Source organism: Aquarana catesbeiana, linkage group LG08 (assembly GCF_042186555.1).
Source record: "Aquarana catesbeiana isolate 2022-GZ linkage group LG08, ASM4218655v1, whole genome shotgun sequence".
NCBI lineage: Eukaryota > Metazoa > Chordata > Amphibia > Anura > Ranidae > Aquarana > Aquarana catesbeiana.
This window is the reverse complement of record NC_133331.1, coordinates 195,966,872-195,990,586: the sequence shown is the minus strand read 5'-3', so window position 1 is coordinate 195,990,586 and position 23,715 is coordinate 195,966,872. Positions and strand designations below refer to the sequence as shown.

General features: G+C 42.3%; 1 protein-coding gene across 5 annotated transcripts in view; it reads right to left on the bottom strand.

The window, feature by feature from the left end:
* KAT6B (lysine acetyltransferase 6B) overlaps positions 1–23,469 on the bottom strand; it is a 228,609-nt gene extending 205,140 nt beyond the window's left edge. For 2 of the 5 annotated variants that reach the window (XM_073596768.1, XM_073596772.1), the window contains exons 1-2: positions 23,314–23,468; positions 5,342–6,162 (exon numbers count right to left, since the gene is read on the bottom strand). In XM_073596768.1, coding sequence (XP_073452869.1) covers positions 5,342–5,956 — 615 coding nt within the window. In that variant the 5' untranslated portion in view covers positions 5,957–6,162; positions 23,314–23,468. Of the gene's footprint in view, positions 1–5,341; positions 6,163–23,130; positions 23,255–23,313 lie in introns of those variants that run through there. The other 3 variants (XM_073596770.1, XM_073596769.1, XM_073596771.1) reach the window with 3 other exon arrangements.
* Positions 23,470–23,715: the final 246 nt, after the last annotated feature.

The following is a 23,715-nucleotide window of genomic DNA, read 5'->3' as shown; positions in this document are numbered from 1 at the left end:
TTAAGGATACTATTCCATCCAAACCAAGAAAAAAACATTTATAAAACCATTTCCTCAAATAATTTACAATATTCGTCAGAAAGGGTGGAAAGTTTGTCGTAAAAGATCTCGAATAGACGAAGTCAGGAAGATTCTCAGATACTGAATAGGATTTGAGCCCAGTTAAAATGTACAAAAAAAAAAAAAAAGGGAGGTTTTAATGCATTCGCTTTGTGTGGAAGATTTAAGGTCTCCAATTTGTGGAAATTTATTCTGAAGTTTGAAAGACTGCTATACTTACTGAATTTTTCAGACCAGTGATATTAGGGTTGGCTCTAATGGGTAAAAGGGGTTCCAATGTGAGGATAAAGATGAGAGGGGAACTCTTCAGGTAATAAATAATTACATTTTTACTCTGGCTAAGGGGGATGAGTATAGTCCGTCAATCCATCGACTCAGGTGAGCTCCGAAGCCCAGTGTCAGGTCCTGGGTTTGAACCAAGAACCTCTGCTGTGTCAGGCAATGTCTTGTCTTGCTGAGCTACCTGGAATGCTGGACAGTGCCCCTGCTTTCCCTGAGGGCGCGGGTGCATGCTCGCTCCCGAACCACTGCTCTGTGCATCCAAAAGGACATAGTGCTGCGGCTCGCACCCCCCCCTTATTTGCTCACTGGCTGAGATGGGACCCCGCTGCTGTCTCAGCCAAAGAGGAGAGGGAGTCCTGGGACAGCTGAGTCTCTCATGCACATTGTTGGATTGTAAAAAATATCAGCGCATTTAAAACCCTATAGACAATAAAAAGCTGCTGAACACTCAGAGTCAAATTACCAAATCCCCATGAAAGAAGCATATTAATAAAACAGTGCAGCGCTCTAACAAACATATGCAAATAAAGTTCATATGACTAAATCGCAAGCATCAATAATGTGTCCAAAAACAGTGCTGTTAAAAAGATTATGCAGGTGACTTCATGAAGAGCTTCCACCCCTGGTAATAATTGCTGCTTACCTTCCAGAGTGGACCCCTAGAGAGATGGGGTCACAAGCCCTTTCCCCAAATAGGGTTAATATCACTGTGTCAGTAGATTAAAATCAACAGGTTGGGCTATCGTGAAGGATCCCTCTATCTGCACTCCAAGCAAAAGGAACAGGCTCTCCGATACCACAATGTCAGTGCTGGATCAAGAGGGAGCTCAAGTGAGTATTAGGGGGCTGTGAGGGGAGCCTATTGGTCTCTTCTGCCATTCATGTATCCTCCTGTCATCTCATGTTCTTTGAGCCGCGCATGCGCAGCTCAACAAACATTTACGACCCCATTTGCAGTGATGTGACTCCCGTGCGCATGTGTGGAGTGGCGCAATCGCGGCCTGACCTTTCAAATGGAGGCACGGGCCCCGGAAGGAAGATCGGGTGAAGATGGAAGCGTGGGGGGCCCACCGGATCGGTCCCAGCACTGCACTGAAGGACACCATATGGCAGGCAAGTCTGCCATAATGTACTAATATGCTGTACATACCAGCACATTATGGCATAACCCACCTGGGAGGACCCCCCCCCCCAAAAAAATATATCACACACACAAATATACACTTTACCTCCGCTTTAAAATGGTACAGTGGTTCTCAGTTTAAACATTTGATATGACTTCTACTTTCTAGTGTGAATAAAGCCCCTTTCCCACTATAAGCCCGCTCGGATCCACCTGTCCGTTTCAGGTGGATCCAAGCGGGCCACCCATTGACTCCTATGGGCAGGCGGATGTCAGCGGAGATGTGTCCGCTGACACTCGCTAGCCATTAGATACTCTAAAGACAGACGTATGGAGATACGTTCAGCCATCCGTCTGGCAGATCGGATAAGATCTGATGAAAAATGGACATGCTGTTCGTTTTCGTCCAATCTACCCATAGACATCAGTGGGGCTCTGACAGGTCCCTACCAGCTCAGTGAGCAGAGACAGACGTGTCATCCGCCAGCTCAGCAGAGATCAACGGAGCGATCTCCCACCGAGCTGGAGGACTCCGCTGAATGGATCCGCCCCGTGTGAAAGGGGCCTAAAACATGGCCTTTTGCAAATCATTGCATTCTGTTTTTATGTAGATTTTACACAGCATCCCAACTTTTTTGGAATAGATGTTAGACCTATATCTTTACAAACTTGACTAAATAATGTTATTTACAGCCACCTGACCACTTTACAAGTAAATTGCATTTAAAAAAAACAAAACAAAACCACACACACACTGCAAGTACTCCCTTTATGCCAAAAAAAATCCCATCTTAATAGGCCTTTAATTCTCACAGTGGGGTTCTGTTTAACAGTCCATTACAGATTTGTTATGATTAATGGACAGCTCTGTACTTCAATCTATACTGTGGTCCGGGACAGACAATTATGGGTTTAAAATTTAAGTAATGTCAATGGAATAGGTCATATGTTTTTAGAAAAAACAGATGTCATCCCACAGAGTATTTGTCAAATCGCTGTATACATAATACACACACACACAAAACATTAAAAAAAAAAAAAAAAAAAAAAAAAAAAGCATGAAAAGATTTGCACTTTTTGAATGACAGCCATACTTGAAGATTGACATATTTTCAGTGAAAACATATCTTCATGTGATTATGGCTCTGGTTTAATTTATCTGCAAGGATCTTAATTATCATTATTAAATGAAATATTCAGTTAATACTTCAAAAAGCACAGCTAAATTTCAGTACAGTATGTAAAACTGACATCTGGTTGGTTCTGTGTACAAAAAGCATTTGTTAATGCTGTCAAATTCGATGACATAACAAATTGCATGCAATTTAACAAGTCTGCTTCAAAGAAAAAAAAGTGTAAAATGACGGTATGATATTATGTAGTATGTAAGCCTATTACATATGCTCATGGTAAATCAGAAGAGCGTTAAGCTTCACTGCCAGGTTTATTATTCATTTTCTTGGCTGTTACCAAGGGATACATGTCCCTAATGTGCAGTCCAGGAACACATGCCTGCAGGCTGCCAGTTGTTCTATAGAAGGCTGGCTGAGCCGCCTTGCAGATGGCAGGGGGAACCCTGGGTGCAGACTCTGAATTATTGTGAAACCTTTGTGTCAGTAGCCCCTCACATCCTCGTGGTGACTGCAGCTGCTCCCACTTCATTTCTGTGTTTACAAGAGATTTGGCCTTCTGCAAAAACAAGAGCTGAAAACACCCCTTTGTTCCTTGATGGAGAGGACCTATGATTCACAGGATGAATGTAAAGGACAAGGGGTTTATGCATCAGCCAAGGCGCTCATTTACTGCCGAAGATGACAACATGCTTTTGGTTAACCACTACAGTTGAAGAATCATAAGTCACTGTTCTGTGACAACAAGAGTTAAATATCACTATGGATAAAAATACAGAACACTATTCACCCCTCAAGATATGGTTAAGCTCTGCACAGCTCTCCATTGCAGTGTTTATCATATACCCACCTAAATGCATCCTGCTGAGCTTTTATCCTATTACAATGCTCTAAGATCACCATGGTAACATTCACCGACATAACTGCACCACCTTTGACTTTTTTTTTTTTTCTTTTTTTGGAGTGATACAATTCATGGAGATAAACTGTAAATGGCAATATGTTAACTGCAACATGAAAGACAACAGGTGCTGAAACAAAGTCCCCTTAAGCGGTTGGATAGGTGCCCGCTACTCTTGCCTGCCAGCACTAGGATTGTGGATTTTCTTGCCACACAAAAAGATGACTGACTATCTGCATGGATTTTGTATATGTTCCCTGTGTTGTGTGGATTCTTCAAGGTGTTTGTTGCCTCACTCAACCCAAAAAAAACAAACATACTGGTACCAGGCCCAACTGGCTTTTACTCAAAACTGTATACAGTATGTGCTTTAAGGATCTATTCAACAAGGGGCACTTTCACACTGAGGCGTCAGCGGTAAAGCTCCGCTAATTTTAGCGGCGCTCTTCGGCCGCTAGCGGGGTGCTTTTAACCCCCGTTAGCGCCCGAAAAAGGGGTAAAAGCGCTGCTACAGAGGGGCTTTACCGGCACCGCCCATTGATTTCGATGGACAGGGGCGCTTTAGGAGCAGTGTATATACACCGCTCCTAAAGCGCCTCAAAGATGCTGCTTGCAGGACTTTTTTAGCATCCTGCCAGCGCATCACTCCAGTGTGAAAGCCCTCAGGCTATTAGTTGTGCACTCCACAAATATGGCCTGAAAAAGAGTGGCAAGAAGAAAGCCATTGCTGAAAGAAAGTCATAAGTCCCATTTGCAAGAAGCCATGTGGGGCACAGCAAAGGTGGAAGGAGGTGCTCTGATCAGGAGACCAAAATTGAACTTTTTGGCCTAAAAGCAAAATGCTATGTGTGGCAGAAAACTAATACTGCACATCACCGCTACACCAATCTCAGTAAAGAGACTCTGACGGAGGCTCTTTACCACGTGATCAGCCGTGTCCAATCACGGCTGATCACGATGTTAACAGGAAGAACCGTTGAACGGCTTTTCCTCACTCGCGTCTGACAGACATGAGTAGAGGAGAGCCAATCAGCTGCTCTCCTGAGCGGGGGATCCTGTGCTGATTGTTTATCGGCGCAGCCCCCTCATGGATGCCCACCCAGGACGCCACCACACTGGACCACCAGGGAAATGCCAATCAGTGCACATCCCCAATGCCTGCCAGTGCCATCAGTGACGCCTGCCAGTGCCATCAGTGACACCTATCAATGCCATCTATCAGTGCAGCCTTTCAGTGCCACCTACCAGTGTCCCGTCAGTGAAGGAGAAAACTTACGTATTTACAGAAAAGTTAATAGAGGGGAATCTTCCAATGGGGAGACCTTCTGGTGACCTGGAGGTTTTTCAAGCGATTCCCTAAACTTGCAGGGGTTTCCCGTTTTGGCTATGGGATGGAAGTGAAGGTAACGCTTCCCAAGGTGACTCAGATGGCAAAAAAATAAATCTTAAATGAACAGTAAAGTTCTACTTTAAGTATGTTTTAGCTCTACAAGTGTTTGTGTGCATGAGACATAAATGATCACAGAAGCCTTGCTCGCTTTTCAGTGGCTGACAGTGACTTGAGTCAACAAATGACAAAAAAAGAAGAGAGTTTAACAAGATAGATTTCAGGAAGCAGGGAGTTCAAAATTTTATTTTTTTTAAATTTCTCAACTACCACCCATGTGAATCATCAATGGAAGTCTTTACTGATAAAATTAATTTCTGATTTTGTCATACAATAAGTAGAAACTGTAAAGTATGTGGTCAGTTAGTACAGTCAAGCTCCCAAAAAAACAAACGACTCACTCCACTGTACACTTTAAAGAACAGTTTATTAACTGTGGACATGTATTCTACACTCACCTGATCCTTCTCATGAGGAAGGAGACTGACTAGAGGAAGGATGGAAGAGGAAGAATATTTGGATACACCTTTCCCTTCTGATCCTCCATAGTGAATCCTATATTGTGGGCCATCTTTCAGTAGCCTCCCGCTGTTAACAGCTCGCTTGGCTGCTAGACGCAGCCTCCTCTGGAAAATAGGATTTGCCACAATTCCAACCAAATCATTCTGGCTACGCAAATATTTCTCAATATTCTTAAGCGAGGAGCCATTGGATTCTTGAAGGCCTTCCAGTGCCCTACGAAGGAGTTTATTCCAGTCCACAGTGCGCAGATCGGTACTTACAGCTCGCTGGCCTTTGGCTGCTTTAGGTAGAGGACCAGGCTTAACATTTGTAAGGCGCCCAGGGTTTTCTGGATCTTTGTATGAAACCACACCTTTGTTGTTAACCTTGAGAATGGAGCCATCCTGTACACTGAGTTCAAGCTGCTCAAGTACAAGCCTTTTATCAAGACCATGGGATACACACACTGCATGACAAATCCGTTCTTCCGAAGGACGCTGTTTTTGTCTTTTTACTTTTTGTATGGCTTCCAAAATCCACTCCGTGTACAGAGGGTTTGCAAGTTTTACCATGGTTGAAAAACTGTATCCAAAAGCCAGATGAAACCCATAGAGGTCATCCGTGCACCACAATAAACATCCAAGCAACAATCAGCCAGCTCCTAAGTTGTGTTCGGTAACAGGTCACACACATCCATCTTCAGAGGACAAATCCGGCAAGAGCAGTCACATCAAAAGACACAGCTGGAATACAGTAAATCCACGTCATAAAACATAATCTAAGAGAAAAGAGGAAACAGACTTCACTGAAATGATCAAAGCGTGAGGCATGTTAATGAATGACAGAGACACATCTAAAGAGAAAACAGTTTGCTTGACTCATGAAACTCTTGTTACGCTAATACAACAATGTCATTTGGCCTCATGAAGGACAACTGTGCAATACACTGTGCAGACCATTTATATTATATTTAGTATGAAAGCAACACCACTGCAAAATGGCAGTATGATTCTATTATAGTAAATGTCATAAATGGAACATGAAAAAGGTACCTTCCTGTAACTGCAAGTATATGTAAATCATAAGGCTACATTCACACCTAAGCTTCACGGTTTCCATCTTTTTTTGGAGCAGAATTGCATGTTTTTGAAGCTTTTGTCAGGCATTTTTCAACTAAAAGGTGTGAAATGCTGTATAAAAAAAAGGAGCATCTGCTGTTTGAGCAGAAAACACACAAAACACTAGAAAAAAAATGTTTGCAAAAAAGCTCATGTCGCACGTTTCAGGCCGTTCCATAAAATGTTCAATTCTGCCTGAAAAGTAGCTCATGTATTTTGAGGGACAGGCATTTTGTTACAAGCAACAGGATGCTCAGATGTGAACAAGGGCCAATTGAAAATAAGTTTTTTGCATGTTGATAATTTTTGAGCTACAAAACGCTCAAGTGTGAACGGCACCTAACACAAAAACTCAAGCTTTAACATGTTAATGTCATTTCAAAAATCATTTCCACTATTCGTAAATCTGCAGCTTTAAGTAATTAAAAACTGTGGCGAGCTGTGGTGGTCTTTTTCCAGACACTTCTTGTTATACATACATTTGTTCCAGCAACTCCTGCACATCATTGCGCAGGCTGGGTTTCCTATGTTTGACAATAGTGGACCATTCCTCTATTGTGACCATACAGGAGGAGCGTATGAACAGCCACTTCCTGTCTACAGGCTTTTGCAGCAGCCCCAGCACAACAGTGTACCATGCCTATTGTCAACCTGTCACCCGTTTTACAATAGATTACAGGTGTGGTCCACTGTTGTGCTTGAGCTGAGAAGCGAATGCCTGCAGACAGGAAGTGGCTACAAAAAAAAGCAAAAAAAGTTGCTGGATATCAGCAGATCGCAGTGATAAAATTCATGTGAATGGTGAACATGGCATTATACTATAGAATAAAGAAAAAAACAAAAAAAAAAAAAAAACACCACACACACACACACACACAACCAACCATGTGGCACTTATGGCCAGAAAGCTAAAGCTTGAAGTTATACTACTGCATTAACAGTGTCACATGCCAGAGTGGCACCAACACCCAAAAAATAAAAAAAATAAAAAAATGGAACTGTACTAACAGCTACTTTGACCCCAATACATTTTAGGACCCAACATGGGTTCCCAAACGGACTATGTACCTCTGCACCATAGCATTGTTTGCGTCTCAAGGCTTTATAAATCAGTCTCACAAAGGAACACTTTTGAACCAGTAATTTTATGCTTATAAAAATGTATGCAATAAAAAAAAAAAAAAAAAAAAAAAAAACCCACTGCCCACACACCAATATATTTTCCATTCCGATGTTTTTCTACTTGTACATTTGATATTAATTAACTTTACCACGACATCATGGATGTAAATGTGGCATTATGAAATCCACAGCAAGCAGCCAAAGCCAATTTTTTTAATGGTTCATTACAGCAATGATTCCCATTTGATGCTATGACTTAGTGCACTGCACTTGGTATTGCCAAATTGCACAAAACAGCAAATTGTTAAGAATGTTACAAGCTATCAGCTATATGTATACTAATATATATTACACACACACACATACATACTGCTGTGTCAGATTGGTGGGAAGAGGTCAGATGTATGCAAAAGCTTTATTAAGTGCAGTAAAGCAGAGATGTATCATGTGGTTTCCTTTTTAATTTAGTCACTTAACCACAAATAAACAGTTTAAGACAACTGTAAAAGGTTTACACTTCTGTAATCCTTGTGTTTTAGCACATTTTTAATATATAATGCAAATAGAAAATATATTCATTTTCAAGATGAGCTGTCGGTGCATGCAATTATTTTACTGGTAACATACGATGATGGCACAATGCGCTCTGTCACCAAAAGTTGTTTTTTGTTTTTTTTTTTAATTAAAACTTATAGTGCAGACTTGTTTTGGTTCCTAAAATTTTTGGCCTGATAGTACCACACAGTAATAGTAGGGTCAGCTACTATAAAAACTCCAGGTGTGGTAGTGTTACTGGTTGTTCTTGACAAATCTAAGGGTTAGATTGAGGTAAAATGAAAATCGGCATCCAGAGAAAATATGAAAAATGCCCTTCACGGACGCATGCGTGAAGTCACCTGAGACGGACATGTCTGCCTAAGCGCTCCGCTCCGACCAGGACCCGACAGACTAATTTCTCGAGTCTCATCCATATACAGACCCTGCTAAGATCCCACTTTTAGCTGTCCCTCTAAACCATCCCGGACGAGCCCCCAGTGCTGAAAGGGTTAATCCTGTGTCTAGGGGGGTCCCTTTTAACCTCTCAGACCTCGGATCGATGTATTATGCATTTCAGATATATCTGGAATCAGTTTCCGAGAATAAAGAAATGACACTCACACGATGTTACATTCTAGAAACTGATTGTATTGGATTTGCCAGGAAGCGTTTCTTATAGCAAATTAAAAATCACATGGAATATTCATAGTTAAAAACGTGCGCAGTAGATATTAAGGCAATTACAGCTGATCAAGACAGTCTTTGTTCTCTGAATTAATTAGGAAGGTCTGCGCTTAGGACGTGTATGAAGGTTGCAGCCTTCCCAAAAAGCACCCTGTAGGAGGGCTCTAGAATATAGAAAAGAAAGAAGATGTGAAGGGGCAAGTGGCGCTACCTATATGTCAAATAGTGCTCTACCAAATCACTCTATAGTGGCTAAATATTAAAAGACAGTGCTATTGTGGAATAAATTATAACAAAACAGTTACCATAAAGGTGATAGTGTAATAGTTATCACACCTCACCTACCCCAGTAGGTGAGTACTAAAGCCCTCTAGGTGTGGGCACCAATCCTACACAGGAGAAGTTGTCACCAAAAATGTAACAGCTTACAAATTAGTGTAACATAAAAATAAATCCTCTCCTTATATAGGTGCATAAAATATCCAAACATGAATATCATGATAGTATAATGATCCTCTGCTTATAACAGTGCATATAGTGTCCAAACCCAAAAACCAAAACCAAATAAGAATGCAAAGAAATTGCACCAAAAAAAAAAAGTTATAAAAAAACGGCACCAAAATGTAATTATCGCACCATATACGTGTATACATATAGTGTCCCAATCATAAAATCAAGGTGTATATAAACCCAAGAAAAAAAAATAAATAATAAATCGCACCAAAAAACAGAAAAAAAAAAAAAAAAAAAACTGCAAAAATTGCACCAAAAGTACTCCTCTTCAAGGGTCCCCACTCACCAGATCCTACTACCCCTGCAGGGGTAATGCGCATGTAGCTCCTTAGGTTGGCAGGTAAGCAGCCTTGGGATATCCGGGTTGTAATAGATGTAAAAGCAGAGGATCACTATACTATCATGATATTCATGTTTGGATGATTTATTTTTATGGTACACTAATTTGTAAGCTATTACATTTTTGGTGACAACTTCTCCTGTGTAGGATTGGTGCCCACACCTAGAGGGCTTCAGTCTTGTGTGAAAGTGTAAATAAGAAGTATGTGAGAACAGTTAATTTAGAAGAATCTCATGCTGATATAGACTTCTGCAAAGCTGAAGAGGTATTCTAACTGTACATACTATTTAAGATGGCTGACAGAACAAAATGGAGTCTTAGCATAACCTTTCGACCCCCTCTTAAGTCATGAATATGACTTTCTACAGATACGCAGCCTCCTGAAATCTATGGTTCTTGCTACGCTTGTTGTATTAGTTTACTTAAAGCTGCAGATATTGTTTATATGCGTAAGAAGGTTGGTCTGGTGTAGTGCATTTGCTAATACAGAGCAAAGTAAGCTTGAAAATCAGGTAGCCTATCAATCCTAACAATAGTACTACGATAATCATAATCACTATGTCCTTTAACCATGAAAACATTCCACCTAAACTAGAAAAGGGGTTCCCATCCATAATTACCTATGTCCCTTGCTTGTTTCATTAATTAATTTACCTGTGTTCGGTGTTGATTAATAACGTCATAGTAGTCTGGGATTTCCAGGCTGGTATTATGAATCCATGTACAACATTCATAATCTTGGGTCATTTCACATAAACCTGTTAGCGCTGCACTCATGCTTACAATAGCTAATTCGTGTAACTCTAGTTGTCTAATTGCTTTGAGCTCGACATTGAGTAGTTCTAGATCTTGGGAGTTTTTTCCATAACATAATTTATTAGACTAGTGTAGTTATTTAATTTGTCCATCATGGTTATGCCCCATCCTGTCCAGGATGGAAACCATGTCCATATCTTATCCGAGGCAGAAAACATAGGTTGGTTTTCTCTCTTGTATTTATAAGTTAACCTATGTACTGGACTTGAAGTAACTTGTATGTGATGCTCCTGAGTCTGGCCTAGGCCTGACATGACTGGTACTATGCTAAATAACACCATCCTTTCACTCCTGCGGGGATCCATGGGTAACAAATTTTACCACTGCATATGTATGTATTGTTTCCCAATGAAAAACTTCTTAGAGAACTACGTTGGGGCTCAGCTCCAGCCTCAAGCGCAGCACTAACAAGTTTACCCACAAGTATCCCAGAGGTTGTATTCTTGTATGTAGTAAGTTTACTAATGGTGTTGTTAAGGGATTGATTTTTGTAACTACACAACTGACTTGTATGTGTAAAATTACTAGTGCGGATGGGAATACCCTTTGAAATGTTGAATACTGACTTGGAACACATACCTACTCCCCTTTGGATGTATTGCCTAACTGAGCAGACCCTACACGGTAACTGTCGCCTTACTGTTACTCCCAGGCACATTTTAGTATGATGTACAGCGGGAGGAAAACCAAACTAAAAGCAGGAAAAGCCCAAGAAGCACTGACTAGATCCACTTTTAAAATGACGGCACCGCCATCCTCTCACTCACTCACAGAAACAGCTGCGGTCTCCAGCTTCCACACAGCGCAGCGAGTCAGAATATGATTTTGGGATTATTCCCAACTCTCTACAAAATACATCACCTATTTTGACTTAGTCAATTTGAAAGGGTCCTCCATAAAGTCCTACAGAACACCTCTGATGCCATTACTGATAAATTGACAAGAGATCAGTGAGGTAGGCAGTCGCACCTCCATCTTGGAACAAAGGGTTGATGAATTTGATGTCACTACCTCAAACCATGCTGAAGAACTAGAATACCTCAAAGAGGAATATTCTTCCCTCCAAACCCGCCTTGAGGACTTTGAAAAACAGGAGATCCAACCTCCGTATTCAGGGAATTCCTGAAGTAATCGAGGATCTTCAATCAACTACCACAGCACTTTTTCGAAGAGCTCGCCCTTTCTATCCCCATCGAACAATTAGAAATGGACAGAATACACAGATCTCTAACACCCCATAAAAAAGATGGTCCCCCCCAGAGACATTATTAAATTTCCGCACAAACAACAGTTATTAGAAGCTGCCCGCAACAAAGATTCCTTAATATTCCAGGGTCATCGATACCAAATTTAGCAAGACCTCTCTCAAACACTCATTAGAATGAAAATCTATGAAACCTCACTTACAAGTGCTCCAATATCATCGTATGTCATATTGCTGGAATTTTCCCTTTGCCAGTTGCTTTACCTACAAAGGAACCACCTATACCTGCAAAACTGCTGATGATTTGCTCACCACAATCCTAGATCTTAATTAGCAGCCCGGGAGAGGAGATTCTAAAACTCAGGGGAAGAGTCACAACCTCTGCGTGTTTTCAGTGTTGTCCGTGTCCCAATCAGAGAAATTCTCAAAATATCCTGTCCGGGTGACACCAAAACATGAAATAAAACCCATTGCTAGGCCTCCCTGTTTCTGCTTATGGCAACTTTGAAACTCCACTAACACTTTGCATCCACCTAAACACCCTGATGAAGAGGGACCCATAACCCCTGAAACGTGCTGGAAACAAGTGTAGCTTTTGCTGGATCCTTTTACTGCAACATTCTATCATCGAGTCCACATGGCCAACGGACCGGACTTAAGGCTTTTCTTTCTGAACGACATTGTAAGCGTGAATTTTATGAGTTTTTTAATAAAGTCCTTAAAGGTTTTACACTATGGGAGTTCTATCTTCATTTTATGGTACGCATCCTCTACGAGCTGGTCCATAACTTTTGATGATTCGATGACCTCGTAAGTGGATAGCGATGCAAGCCCCAGTTGCCAGTTTCAGCTGTTTTGCAAGTTATGATCCTCTGTAGTGGGGGATCATGGCTTTCCGGTAAGGAGTCACCCCTTCCATTCTTGGTGGTGGACTGCTTTTCACAGAAGAATATTTATATTCACTTGGATGTTTTTTCATTTAGGTGGTTTATTTCAGTTGCCACCATTATAGAATATTTTTTAGCACACTTAGTTTTGGACCTTTAAGGGTGCATGGGTGGTTAACCCTTGATGCCACCTTATTTCCTAGTATATTTATTTTTCACTTTAATTTGTTTTGACACTGTTTTCACAGTCTCTATGCACTTTTTTGTAATTTATTAGCGCGATTCTATGTGTTTTTTATTTTTATTTTTAAATCCTAGATCTTCGCCTGTCAACACCAGAAACAATTACAGAAGGCTCCAAACGTCGGGCGAACTCCGGTTCCCCTCAACATCAAAAGGACACTCCTGAACAACTGCCATTCTTCAGCATCCATAAGAGGAGTCGTTTTGCTTCACCTACTCCAGAAGCAGAACCAATGATCTCAGAATATATATCTATATCCTTAAAGGGTGATATCTTTTCTTATAGGTATATGCCTAATTAATATCATACTAAACCATACCCCATGAGCGAACTGACCAGAGATAAAGCTTTAATTCTGGTCTGTTTGTCAATACATCATTTAAAACAAAAACCTAGGCATATCCAAATAATTTGTCCATCCTTTGATCGGAGATTGAATACCTCTCGGTCTTTCATTAAGCCTACAAATTAAAGAACTTTTATCCCTGTTGGGATAGCATATGACAATCTTCGACATGGATCATCCCTTTCTAGAACATCAATTTTGATTCACTTATAGATTAACCATAAACACAATTCTAGTGGTAAATTATCTAGATTACTATATGAACTGGATTCATAATTGTTACCTCAAGCCTTTATTATATTTGAGACTTGATTGTTATAAAGTTTGTTTAAATCACCTGTTTGATGGCTGTCGTAGTTTGAGATAGCCACTGCACCCCTACATTACTTTGAGTGCCATACGGTTTGATTTGGACAAATTGTACCCACTGGTTGGTGTTTTGTCACCACCCCTTGGATACTAGCTCCATTTAGGAGCCATCTTCTCCTATTTTGAAATAAAAGCTTATTTCGTTGACTATAAATAGACAGTATACTGACTAATCCCCTTCTCAATCCCTACTTTTTCCTAACCTTTCATCCCCCATTGTCATCCTATTCTTCTAGAGAGATAGTCACACAAACTATTTACAAAATACTTGACTCTCTTCAAATTAAAATGATGGCCCCTCTAAATACAACAACGCTTAATATACAGGGTCTTAACTCCCCCCAAAACGCACTAAAGCTTTTCGATCCTTTTCAAAATTAAATGCACATGTGGTCTGCTTTCAAGAGACACACTTTTCATCTCAATCATATCCAAAATTCTTTAGTCGTAAATACCCCCAGGTTTACACCTCTTCAGCTGACACCAAAGAGGTTTATTAAATTGCTTTTCATTATACACCATTTACACTCCAAACAGAACTCAAAGACCCTAAAGGTCGATATATATTATCATCCGGTCTCCGACAAGATGCTGAAGTCACAATAGTCTTTTTATGCTCCCAACAAAAATCCACTGTCATTTCTCTCCCATTTGATTTCTGTGGAGGAAAATCATAAATGAGGAACTCTCATACTAGGTGGAGATTCAAATCAAATAATATACCCATTTCTAGACAAATCCCCAACTCCGACTAATGCTCACTGTCGCGCATATCAACAACTTCTTAATCAATATTCCCTTCTTGACAGATGGAGAGAACAAAACCCAGTTAGACGACAATATACCCATTATTCCCATCCCCATAAACAATTCTAACAGAATTTCTAAATTTAGCCACCAATACCCCTCCGACTGCTTTCGAGGATTCACAACATCAGGCATACACATACACATTTGGTGGGAATGTCCTATAGCCAACTCATTTTGGCTAAAAGTATTCAAAACCCTTTCTACCATGTTCCACGTTACTTTACTTCCTGATCCTACCCTAGCACTACTGAATAATAAACCACAAATCTTAACCCTTTGCCAATTTAAGCTCTTACTCTTTGTAACCACTGCGGCTAAACAAACCATAGCAAAAGCATGGAAAAACAACTCCCTTTGCATACAATCTGTTAAAGAGTGACGCAAGCTATGATCCATGCAATCTTTCTTGACAAAATACCCAAATTTGAATCTTTATGGAAACCGTGGATTGAACATAACATTCCTCCGGGTATAGATAGTTTGTTAGTTGTTTTTGATAGTTTGATTAATTGTTCAGCTCTAACGAATCGTTATCGCGATCTTGACTAAAGTGTTTCACCATTCTTCTGAATCACAGCCCTCAAAAGAAAGGAAGGAAAAAACTGGGCAGTCTGCCAGGAAACAAAACATTCTTTATCAGTTGAACTTAAGTATAAACATTGTAACAATTTGTCAGTGGAATAGACTTGGTGTGTAAGTGAAAAAAGTTTAACCACTTAAAGTGGAGTTCCACCCACTTTTACAACTCTTCAGCATCCCTCACTAAACTGTGCACTGTAAATGAATTGGATATTTTTTTTTTTCTCAGCACTTACTATATATCTGCTGTATTCATTTTTCACTTCCTCCTCCCTGGCTGCGGCCCATCGCATCATTTCCTGTTTGCAATGCCTTCTGGGAATGGGCGGCAACTTCCTCTGACACTGCCGTTGCTATGGAAACCTGACCTGAAACCTATTACACTGCTTGTGCTGCACTGAGCATGTGCGAGATCTGAAAGGATGAGATCCAGGAAGAAATACAGTCTGGCTTCAGATGCCCAGACTTAAGATGGCAATGGCCTGCTGTAAGTTTATAAAATAACAAAACAGACCGTAGTTTACAGACTAACTTTACTAGAATACATTAAGCTTGTGTATTATAGGGGTATTTTTATTTAAAAAGTATAATTTTGGCCGGAACACCACTTTAAACACTAAACCTTTTTCTGACATTTGTTGGTTTCAAGTTAAAATCAATTTTTTTTGCTAGAAAATTACTTAGAACCCCCAAACATTTTATATATATATATTTTTAGTAGACACCCTAGAGAATAAAATGGTGGTTGTTGCAATATTTTATGTCACACTGTATTTGCGCAGCGGTCTTTCAAATGCAATTTTTTGGGGGAAAAAATTACTTTAAATAAAAAAAAAAAAAAAAAAAAAAAAAAAAGAAAAACACTAACCAGTAAAGTTAGCCCATTTTTTTTTGTATAATGTGAAAGATTTTACGTTGCGAGAAATCTGATCTTTTTATTCTAAGCAAAAAATCATGATTCTCATTTTGGCCAGAATCGTGCAGCTCTACCCTAGGGCCATTGCCTTCTCCAGGCGGGGGAAGATGCCCCCCACCAGGAGAAGACAGTGATTATTGCTAGCGGCCATAGCAGCCGCTTGCAATAATCGCAAGCAAATCTGGCAGGCTGGTTGTACCCAAGTTGATTGATTTGGTACATTCAGCCTGCCCATTAATAGTTCGAATCTCGGCTGGTTCCTGCTGAACCTGCCAAATTTCAAGCAGTGTATGGCCTAAGGTCAGCCATAAATGATGCGATTTTCATTCCTGCAACCATAGGTTGAGGGAAATATAAAAAAAAAAAAAAAAAAAAAAAAAAAAAAAAAAAAATCGCTCATTTAATGGAGAACACAGTAATTCTTGCTAGCAGTAAAATACGACATATGCTGGTTCGATCCAGCATGTTATAGTACATTCAGTCTGACCATAGATGGTTAGAATATCAGTCAGTCTCTGCTGCACCATCTATGGTTGGATTTACTTAGGTGTTATGCATGTGTTCGTTGGCTGCAAAAAAGGCAAAGAAAATTGCCCAATAATACTGGCTGTACCAAATACACCGCTAATTATCAAAACAACCATACCATCTATTCCACTCTCCCACCTTCAGTAAAGATGCCTCTTTTGTGTTAAAGTGCATCTAAATCCAAAAAATCTAATTTTTATCTAGTGCAGCTTACAGTTCCTTAGATGTGGTAACTGCATTAGTTTCCTTTATTTTCCAGCCCCCCCCACCTTCTTTTCACCTGAAGATTCTGCCAGTAATACACCTCCTGTTCTAGTGTGATGGTGCTCCCTCACCATACTATATCTTTGGAGCAGAAGCGTTGTCACCCAGCACAAAGTAGCATAGTAAGGCTATAGAATGCTTCCCTCAAATCCATAACAAGGGGTGGGGGGTGTCCTGTAGCCCTGAGGTAACATGTGCAGGTCTGGTAAGAGCAGAGTGTTAAGGACAGCACTGATTTCTGGCAGGAACAGGTATTTGCACTTATCAAAAGAGATAACAAAAAAAAAAAAAAGGAAGAACAACCAGTTAGAGAAGTTTACATACATTTTAACTAATGTTTACTGACATAATCCGAAATAACCATTGTCCATGTATAATTGCAGAACAATGAATGTGTACCTTAACCTTTCAGATTTCTTTCTAGCTGTTTAACCAGCTGATGCAACAGCTTCCTGCAGAAAAAACAAACACCAGCTAACAACAAAATCACAAACTACACAATTTCATGCAACATACTGGTTGTTTAAAAGTATCTATAAACAAAAACTTCTTTAAGTTATGGGTAGAACCCAGGTCATGTTTTTTGCCGTCCGAGACTCTGATGCAGCGTACACATGAGCTGACTGTCCGACATAAAAGGTCCGACAGAACGATTCCGTCGGACATTCCAATCGTGTGTGGGCTTCATCTGACCTTTTCTCTCAAAAATTCCAACAGACCTACAAATACAACATGTTTCAAATCTTTCCGACGGACTCGAGTCCGATCGAAAAATCAGTTCGTCTGTATGCTAGTCCAACGGACAAAAAAAGGACGCAAGGGCAGCTATTAGCTACTGGCTATGAACTTCCTTATTCTAGTGTGGTCGTACGTTATCACGTTCAAAACGATCGGACTTTGGTGTAATCATGTGTAGGCGAGTCCGTTTCATTGGAACTCCGTCGGAAAGTCCTTCGGAGTTCAGGCGGACGCTCATGTGTACGCGGCATAAGGCTCTGTTCACACCTAGGCGTTTTTGGATGTTTTTCTGCTATAAGCCTCAGCTCTAAAAACACCCAACAAAACAAATCCCATTCATTTCAATGGCCCCCGTTTCTGAGAATTTTGTCATCTGAAACAAAAGGCCTGAAGGTCAAACAAAACAAAAAAAATACACAAGCTTTTTTTTTTTTTTTTTTTTTTTTTTAAATCATCAGATTACAGGCATTTTCTGCTTTTTACAATGGTGACCTTTGACCTGTACAAAATCGTGGCAAAAATCGCCAACAGTAAAACCTGGCAGGGGTTTTTATTCCCCTTTCACACAGGTAGGAGTCCACCAGCAGTGCGATTTCAAAGCTGCATATCAGTGCTATTTGCACTGCCAATTTCATTGCGGCTTGCGACTTCATTTAACAGACGTCTATGCAGGTGGCAATGAAATTGGTGAATAGTAGTGCAGGAACCTTTCATAATTGCTGTGGCATGAGTCGCAGCGAAATGAACAGTCTGCAAAGGGGTGCGACTTGTCATGCGATTTGGAACTGTCAAATTGCATGACAAGTCGTACCCGTGTGAACGAGGGTTAAGTACTTTTCTCCTTTACAAAGGCAGCATGCAACAAAAATAGCTCTGCATGTACACATACACCCAGAAAGTATTCTCTTGTAAATGAAATATAACCCAGTGTTACAAGCATCTGGAAATGATTTTTGTGGGTCTGTGATAAATAAAACTTTGTAACTTCAGGAATCTCTGTACTGACATTACCTCAAAAAAGCTTCCAGAGCCAAGCGCATGTGCAAAATTCTCATTATCCAATTTTCCCTCCCTTGAAATGTTTTCTGGTTTGGATCAGCATTTTATCAAACTTTTTTTTAAAAACAAAACACAAAACTCCCCAACCCTCGAATCACCAACCTTTCACCTTCCTGACCCCTAAATGATATATTAAACCAAAAAAGGACTATTTTGGTTTAATGTTTATATAGTTTTTCACTATAAGGAAGGCAGTTTTATTGCTTATATCACAGGAAGGCAGGCGTATTTGTAGGTAGGGGTGCACCAAATGGAAATTTTGGTGTTGAAACCGATACCAAAAATGAAAATGAAGGATGCACTAGGCCGAAAACCGAAACCGAAAATGACAGTTTTTAAAAAATACTTATATTTTTTATATATAAATTGTATTATATTCAACTTTTTAATATAATCAATTTAAATTAATATGAATTTATTGTTTGCCATTATTGGCACCTTTGGTGCAAGAAAGGTCAAGAAAAATGCAGTCTGCAATCTCTAACCATCACTTGTATCATGTCTGCAGTCTCTTACTTAAAGGCATTAAGGTGAAAAAACACCTGTCAGTGACCGGCCCCCAGCCCCCCCCCCCCCCGTTTTACTTACCTGAACCCTCAAACCTGTCCCACGGGGATGCGCCATCTCTCTGCTAGGGGGTTCTACGCTGTTGATTGGATAGATTGATAGATTGGATAGATTGGATAGATTGATAGCAGCGCAGCCATCAATCAAATCCAATGACACGGCTGCCGGGGCCGAGTCCTGCATTCGGCATCAGATAACCCCCCCCGGGAGAGCGCTTCTCCTAGGGGGTTATCTGATGCAGGGGAGGAGCCGAGAGATCCACCGATGGACCCCAGAAGAGCAGGTTCGAGGCCACTCTGTGCAAAATGAGCTGCACAGTGGAGGCAAGTATGCTATGTTTGTTAAAAAAAAAAAAAAAAAAAAAAAAAGGGGGGGGGAAGAACCTTTAGTATTTTTAGTATCACTTTAAACATACTGCTAATAGTATTAGCAAAATTTCCATTCGATGCACCTCTAGCAGATATGATACAGGAGATGGTCAGAGATTGCAGACATGATGGTCAGAGACTGCAGACATGATGCAGATAATGGTCAGAGGCTCCAGACATGATGCAGATGACGGTCAGAGACTGCAGACATGATACAAGAGATCAATGCAGCCTCACCAGTGTCCATCAAATGCAGCCTGCTTGTGCCCAGCAGCCTCACCAGTGCCCGTCATATGCAGCCTATCAGTGCCCATTATATGCAGCCTTCCTGTGCCCAGCAGCCTCACCTGTGTCCATCATATGCAGCATACCTGTGCCCAGCAGCCTCACCAGTGTCCATCAGTTCCACTTTGATTTATTTTGAGGGGACAGCAAATTCACACTGTTATACGAGCTGTACACTCACTACTTTACATTATTTATAGTGTACTCACTTTTGTGCCTAGGACAAATTTCATGAATCGGGTTTACATTCACTTTAAAGCATGTTGCCAGCACCTCTTGTACCATGTCGGCAGTCTCCGATAACGAAAATTCACTGGATTTTATGTGCGGAACGTTGGTGATGTCAGAGGTTGAACCTCCTCTAACCGTAGCAGCTCCTAAACTATCCTCAAAGCCTAGGTGTACATGGACGTAGGCTTTTATGGAGTTGAGTAAAAAAGGAGCTTTGGGAAAAAAAAAAAAAAAAAAACAAAAAACACCAAGCGCTCATAAACTCAAGTTTAGAAGCTGCTAGTGTACATGGAGCCCTAAAATGGTTGTAAACCGCTGGACTTTTTCTTTTTTTTTTCCTCGCCCTGCAAGGCAATGTCATAATGTGCTAGTATGAGAAAAAAAACGATTATTATATAATATATATATTTTCCAGCACGAAGACGTCAGAGCTGCAGGCTCGATCTTTACCCATCTTACTTCCAAGATCGCGGACTCCGGCACTGTGACTGGCCGGAGCCGTGACGACGTCACTACCACGCATGCATGCAGGAGCCACCGTTTACGGCACAGGGCTCTGAAGGAACCACAAGAGAATCCGGCAGGCTGGTTGTACCCAAGTTGATCAACTTAGTACATTCAACCTGTCCATTAACGGTTTAAATGCTGAGATTTAAAAAACTTGTATAGCTGGCCTAAGAAACCAAATTTGATCATCAGTGCAGACCCTCACTAACTCAGCTAAAAGCAAATGCTACCTGCACACCATGGAACCACAGACAATGGTCCAAACATGTATTGAAGCGATCACATCACAAACCATGTCAGTGCAACGTTTAAAATCCACGCAGGACCTCTTTGTCAGGCATCTGACCTCACAAGCTCAGGAAAACCGATACACAGATTTTTTGAAGTGCTCAGACCCTGTATATTGAACTGAAGTGATTTTTATCAGTTTAAAATATTGTTAACACAATTCATTTCCAGTACAACGAGACAAAATTCAATTTATAACAAATCAAACAAAAGACACACATACATCTTATAACAATTCTAAAACTAATAACAAGGATAACATCCAGCGTATATATATTGGGGTCATTAATCGCACAATGTGTGGCTGCCCTGCGGGTGAATTTAAGAAAAACGGTCAGGGACTTTTTCCCTGTGTTTTTCATTCAAATGAATTGGCTGCTGTGCCCATGTAAATGCAGACGTGTTCACACCAGCAGCACGCACCAACACTGGAAGGCAGCAGTGCAGATGTGCTGAAAATAATGGAGTTCTAGTAGTTATAGCACGGGCAATGGATTGCTTGGCACCATGCTGCGCTGAAGAAAAAAAAAAAAAAAAAAAAAAAAAAAAAGTACTGCAGGTCATACTTTTTTCAGCACACACCACCACAGCACACTGATGTGAACAGACATAGTAAGGAATAACAAGGTATTTCGCCTGGGGTATGGAAGATGCCTAGTAAAGGGTAAAGGGCTTGGGGTTCGGCAGACTTCTAGCAAAGGGCTCGGAAAAAGGCTCAGCTCAGGGCATGGCAGACTTCTAATAAAAGAAAAGGCCTCGAGGTATGTCAGGGTCCCGATAAAAGGCTCAGGGTGTGCCAGATTGCACAGGCTCGGGTGAAGCGGACTCCCAGGATGGGGCTCAGCAGACACCTGGTAAAGACCTCAGCGTACGGTGGAGTCCCTATTTAAGGTTTGGGGTATAGCAGATGCCCAGAAAAGGGCTCAGGGTATGGCAGACTCCTAGAAAGGAGCTTGTGTACACCTGGTAAAGGGCTTGAGGTACAGCAGACTTCCAGCAAAGGGCTTGGGGTGTAACACGTTCAGAAAAGGACTAGAAGTATGGTGGACTCCCAGGGAGGGGCTTGGAAAACATCTGGTAAAGTGCTGGGGGTATAGTAGACATCCAGCAAAGGGCTTGGGGTATGGCGGACTCCCTAGGAGGGGCTTGGCAGACTTCCGGTAAAAGGCTTGTGTTACACTGTGCCTTTAGAAAGAGACTCAAGGTATGTCAGGCTCCAGGTAAAGGGCTTGGGATGCAGAGGGCTTCCAGGAAGGAGTTCAGGTTACAGTGGACTCCCAGCAAAGGGCTAGGGTTACAGCGGGCTCTCAGGAAGGGGCTCAATGGACCCCTAGTAAAGTGCCTGGGGTATGGCGGGCTGCCAGTAAAGGGCTCCCGTTACAGTGGGGCTCCCAGGATGGGGCTAGGAGTACGGTGGGCTCCTGGTACAGGGCTTGGGGTATGGTGGGGTTTCCAGGAACGAGGCATGGTGAGGCTTGGGGTACAGCAGGGCTCCTGGTTCAGCGGGATCCCGGGACGGAGCTCCCAATATGGGGCTAGGGGTACAGTGGGCTCCCGGTATGGTAGGGATCCTGGGACGGGGCATGGCTTCCAATATGAGCTAGAGGTACGGTGAGCTCCCGGTACAAGGCTCGGCGGGGTTTCCGAGACAGGGCATGGTGAGGCATGGGGTACAGCAAGGGGCTTCTAAAATGGTGCTTGGGGTACGGCAGGCTACCAGTACGGGGCTCAAGGGTACAGCGGGGCTCCAAGGAAGGGGGGCTTGGAGGACGGGCTTCCGATACGGCGGGAATCCTGGGACGGGGCATGGCGAGGCTCAGGGGCTTCCAATTTGTGGCTAGGAGTACAGGGGGCTCCCAGTACAGGGCTCAATGTACAGTGGGATTTCCGGGTTGGGGGGGGGGGGGTCTCTGGTATGGCAGGCTCCCAGGAAGGACAGGGCTCAGGGGTACAGGATTCCGATACAGCAGGAATCCTAGGACAGGGCATGGTGAGGCTCGGGGGCTTCCAATATGGGGCTAGGGGTACAGTGAGCTCCCGGTACAGGGCTCAGGCGCGGCAGGGTTTCTGGGACGGGGCATGGTGAGGCTTGGGGTACAGCGGGCTCGGGGTGCTCCCAGGACAGGGCATGCATGGCGGGCTCAGCACACTCCCAGAAAAAGGCTGGGGGTACGCCAGGTTCCAGGTAATGGACTCCCAGTAAAGGTCTGTGCAGAGTCTCAGTACACCTGAGCTATTCTCATCCATTGACATGCAGCACTAGCAGAGCCCGAGCTGGAGAAGTGTATTGCAGAGACATGTGGAGCCCCCCAGAGGTGAGGACAGACACAACAAGTAGTAGCAGTCACACATGAACAGGTGTAGCGATGGAGGGCTGTGCTCGGTGACCCCGGGAAGCAGACACCGTACACATCACACATACTCACCGGCTCACATTCCACAAACACCGCTCGGGCACGCGCACAGCACTCACACTCCCATTCGTGACGGAGTGACGTAACGTGTTTACAGGTGACGTCATTCGTTACAGTATGACGTCACTCAAACCTTCACACACCCGCTTCTTTCTTCTCTCCCAGCGCCCGTAGCGCCGTCGTACGGCTTCTCACCTTAAGTCACCCGGTTCCGAGGAAGCCCGTTACAATTCCGCCGCCATTTTGTTGCGCCGTGTTCGGGTCCGACATGACACTGATTACACCGAGTCTCATTACAGCTCACCTACTCCGCCGGCCCCGCCCCGGCTCTGCGCTCATTGGTCGCCTCGTCCGCCACTTAGGTGTCCCGCTCGGTTTCCGCCAGTTGTGGGCGTGCCTTAAACATGACTAGCCCGCCCAGTCGAGGATGCCCACCATGCCTACTGTTGTGGGTTTAGAACGTCGTGATTGGTGTTCGGGTGTAGAGGGCGTGGCTTTGCGCTGATGTTTGGTTAGAAGCCGCTCTCACCTAGTCGGGTGTGTAGAATGTCTGTATAGGGAGGTATAGGGGGAATAGGGACGTATGGGGAGGGATAT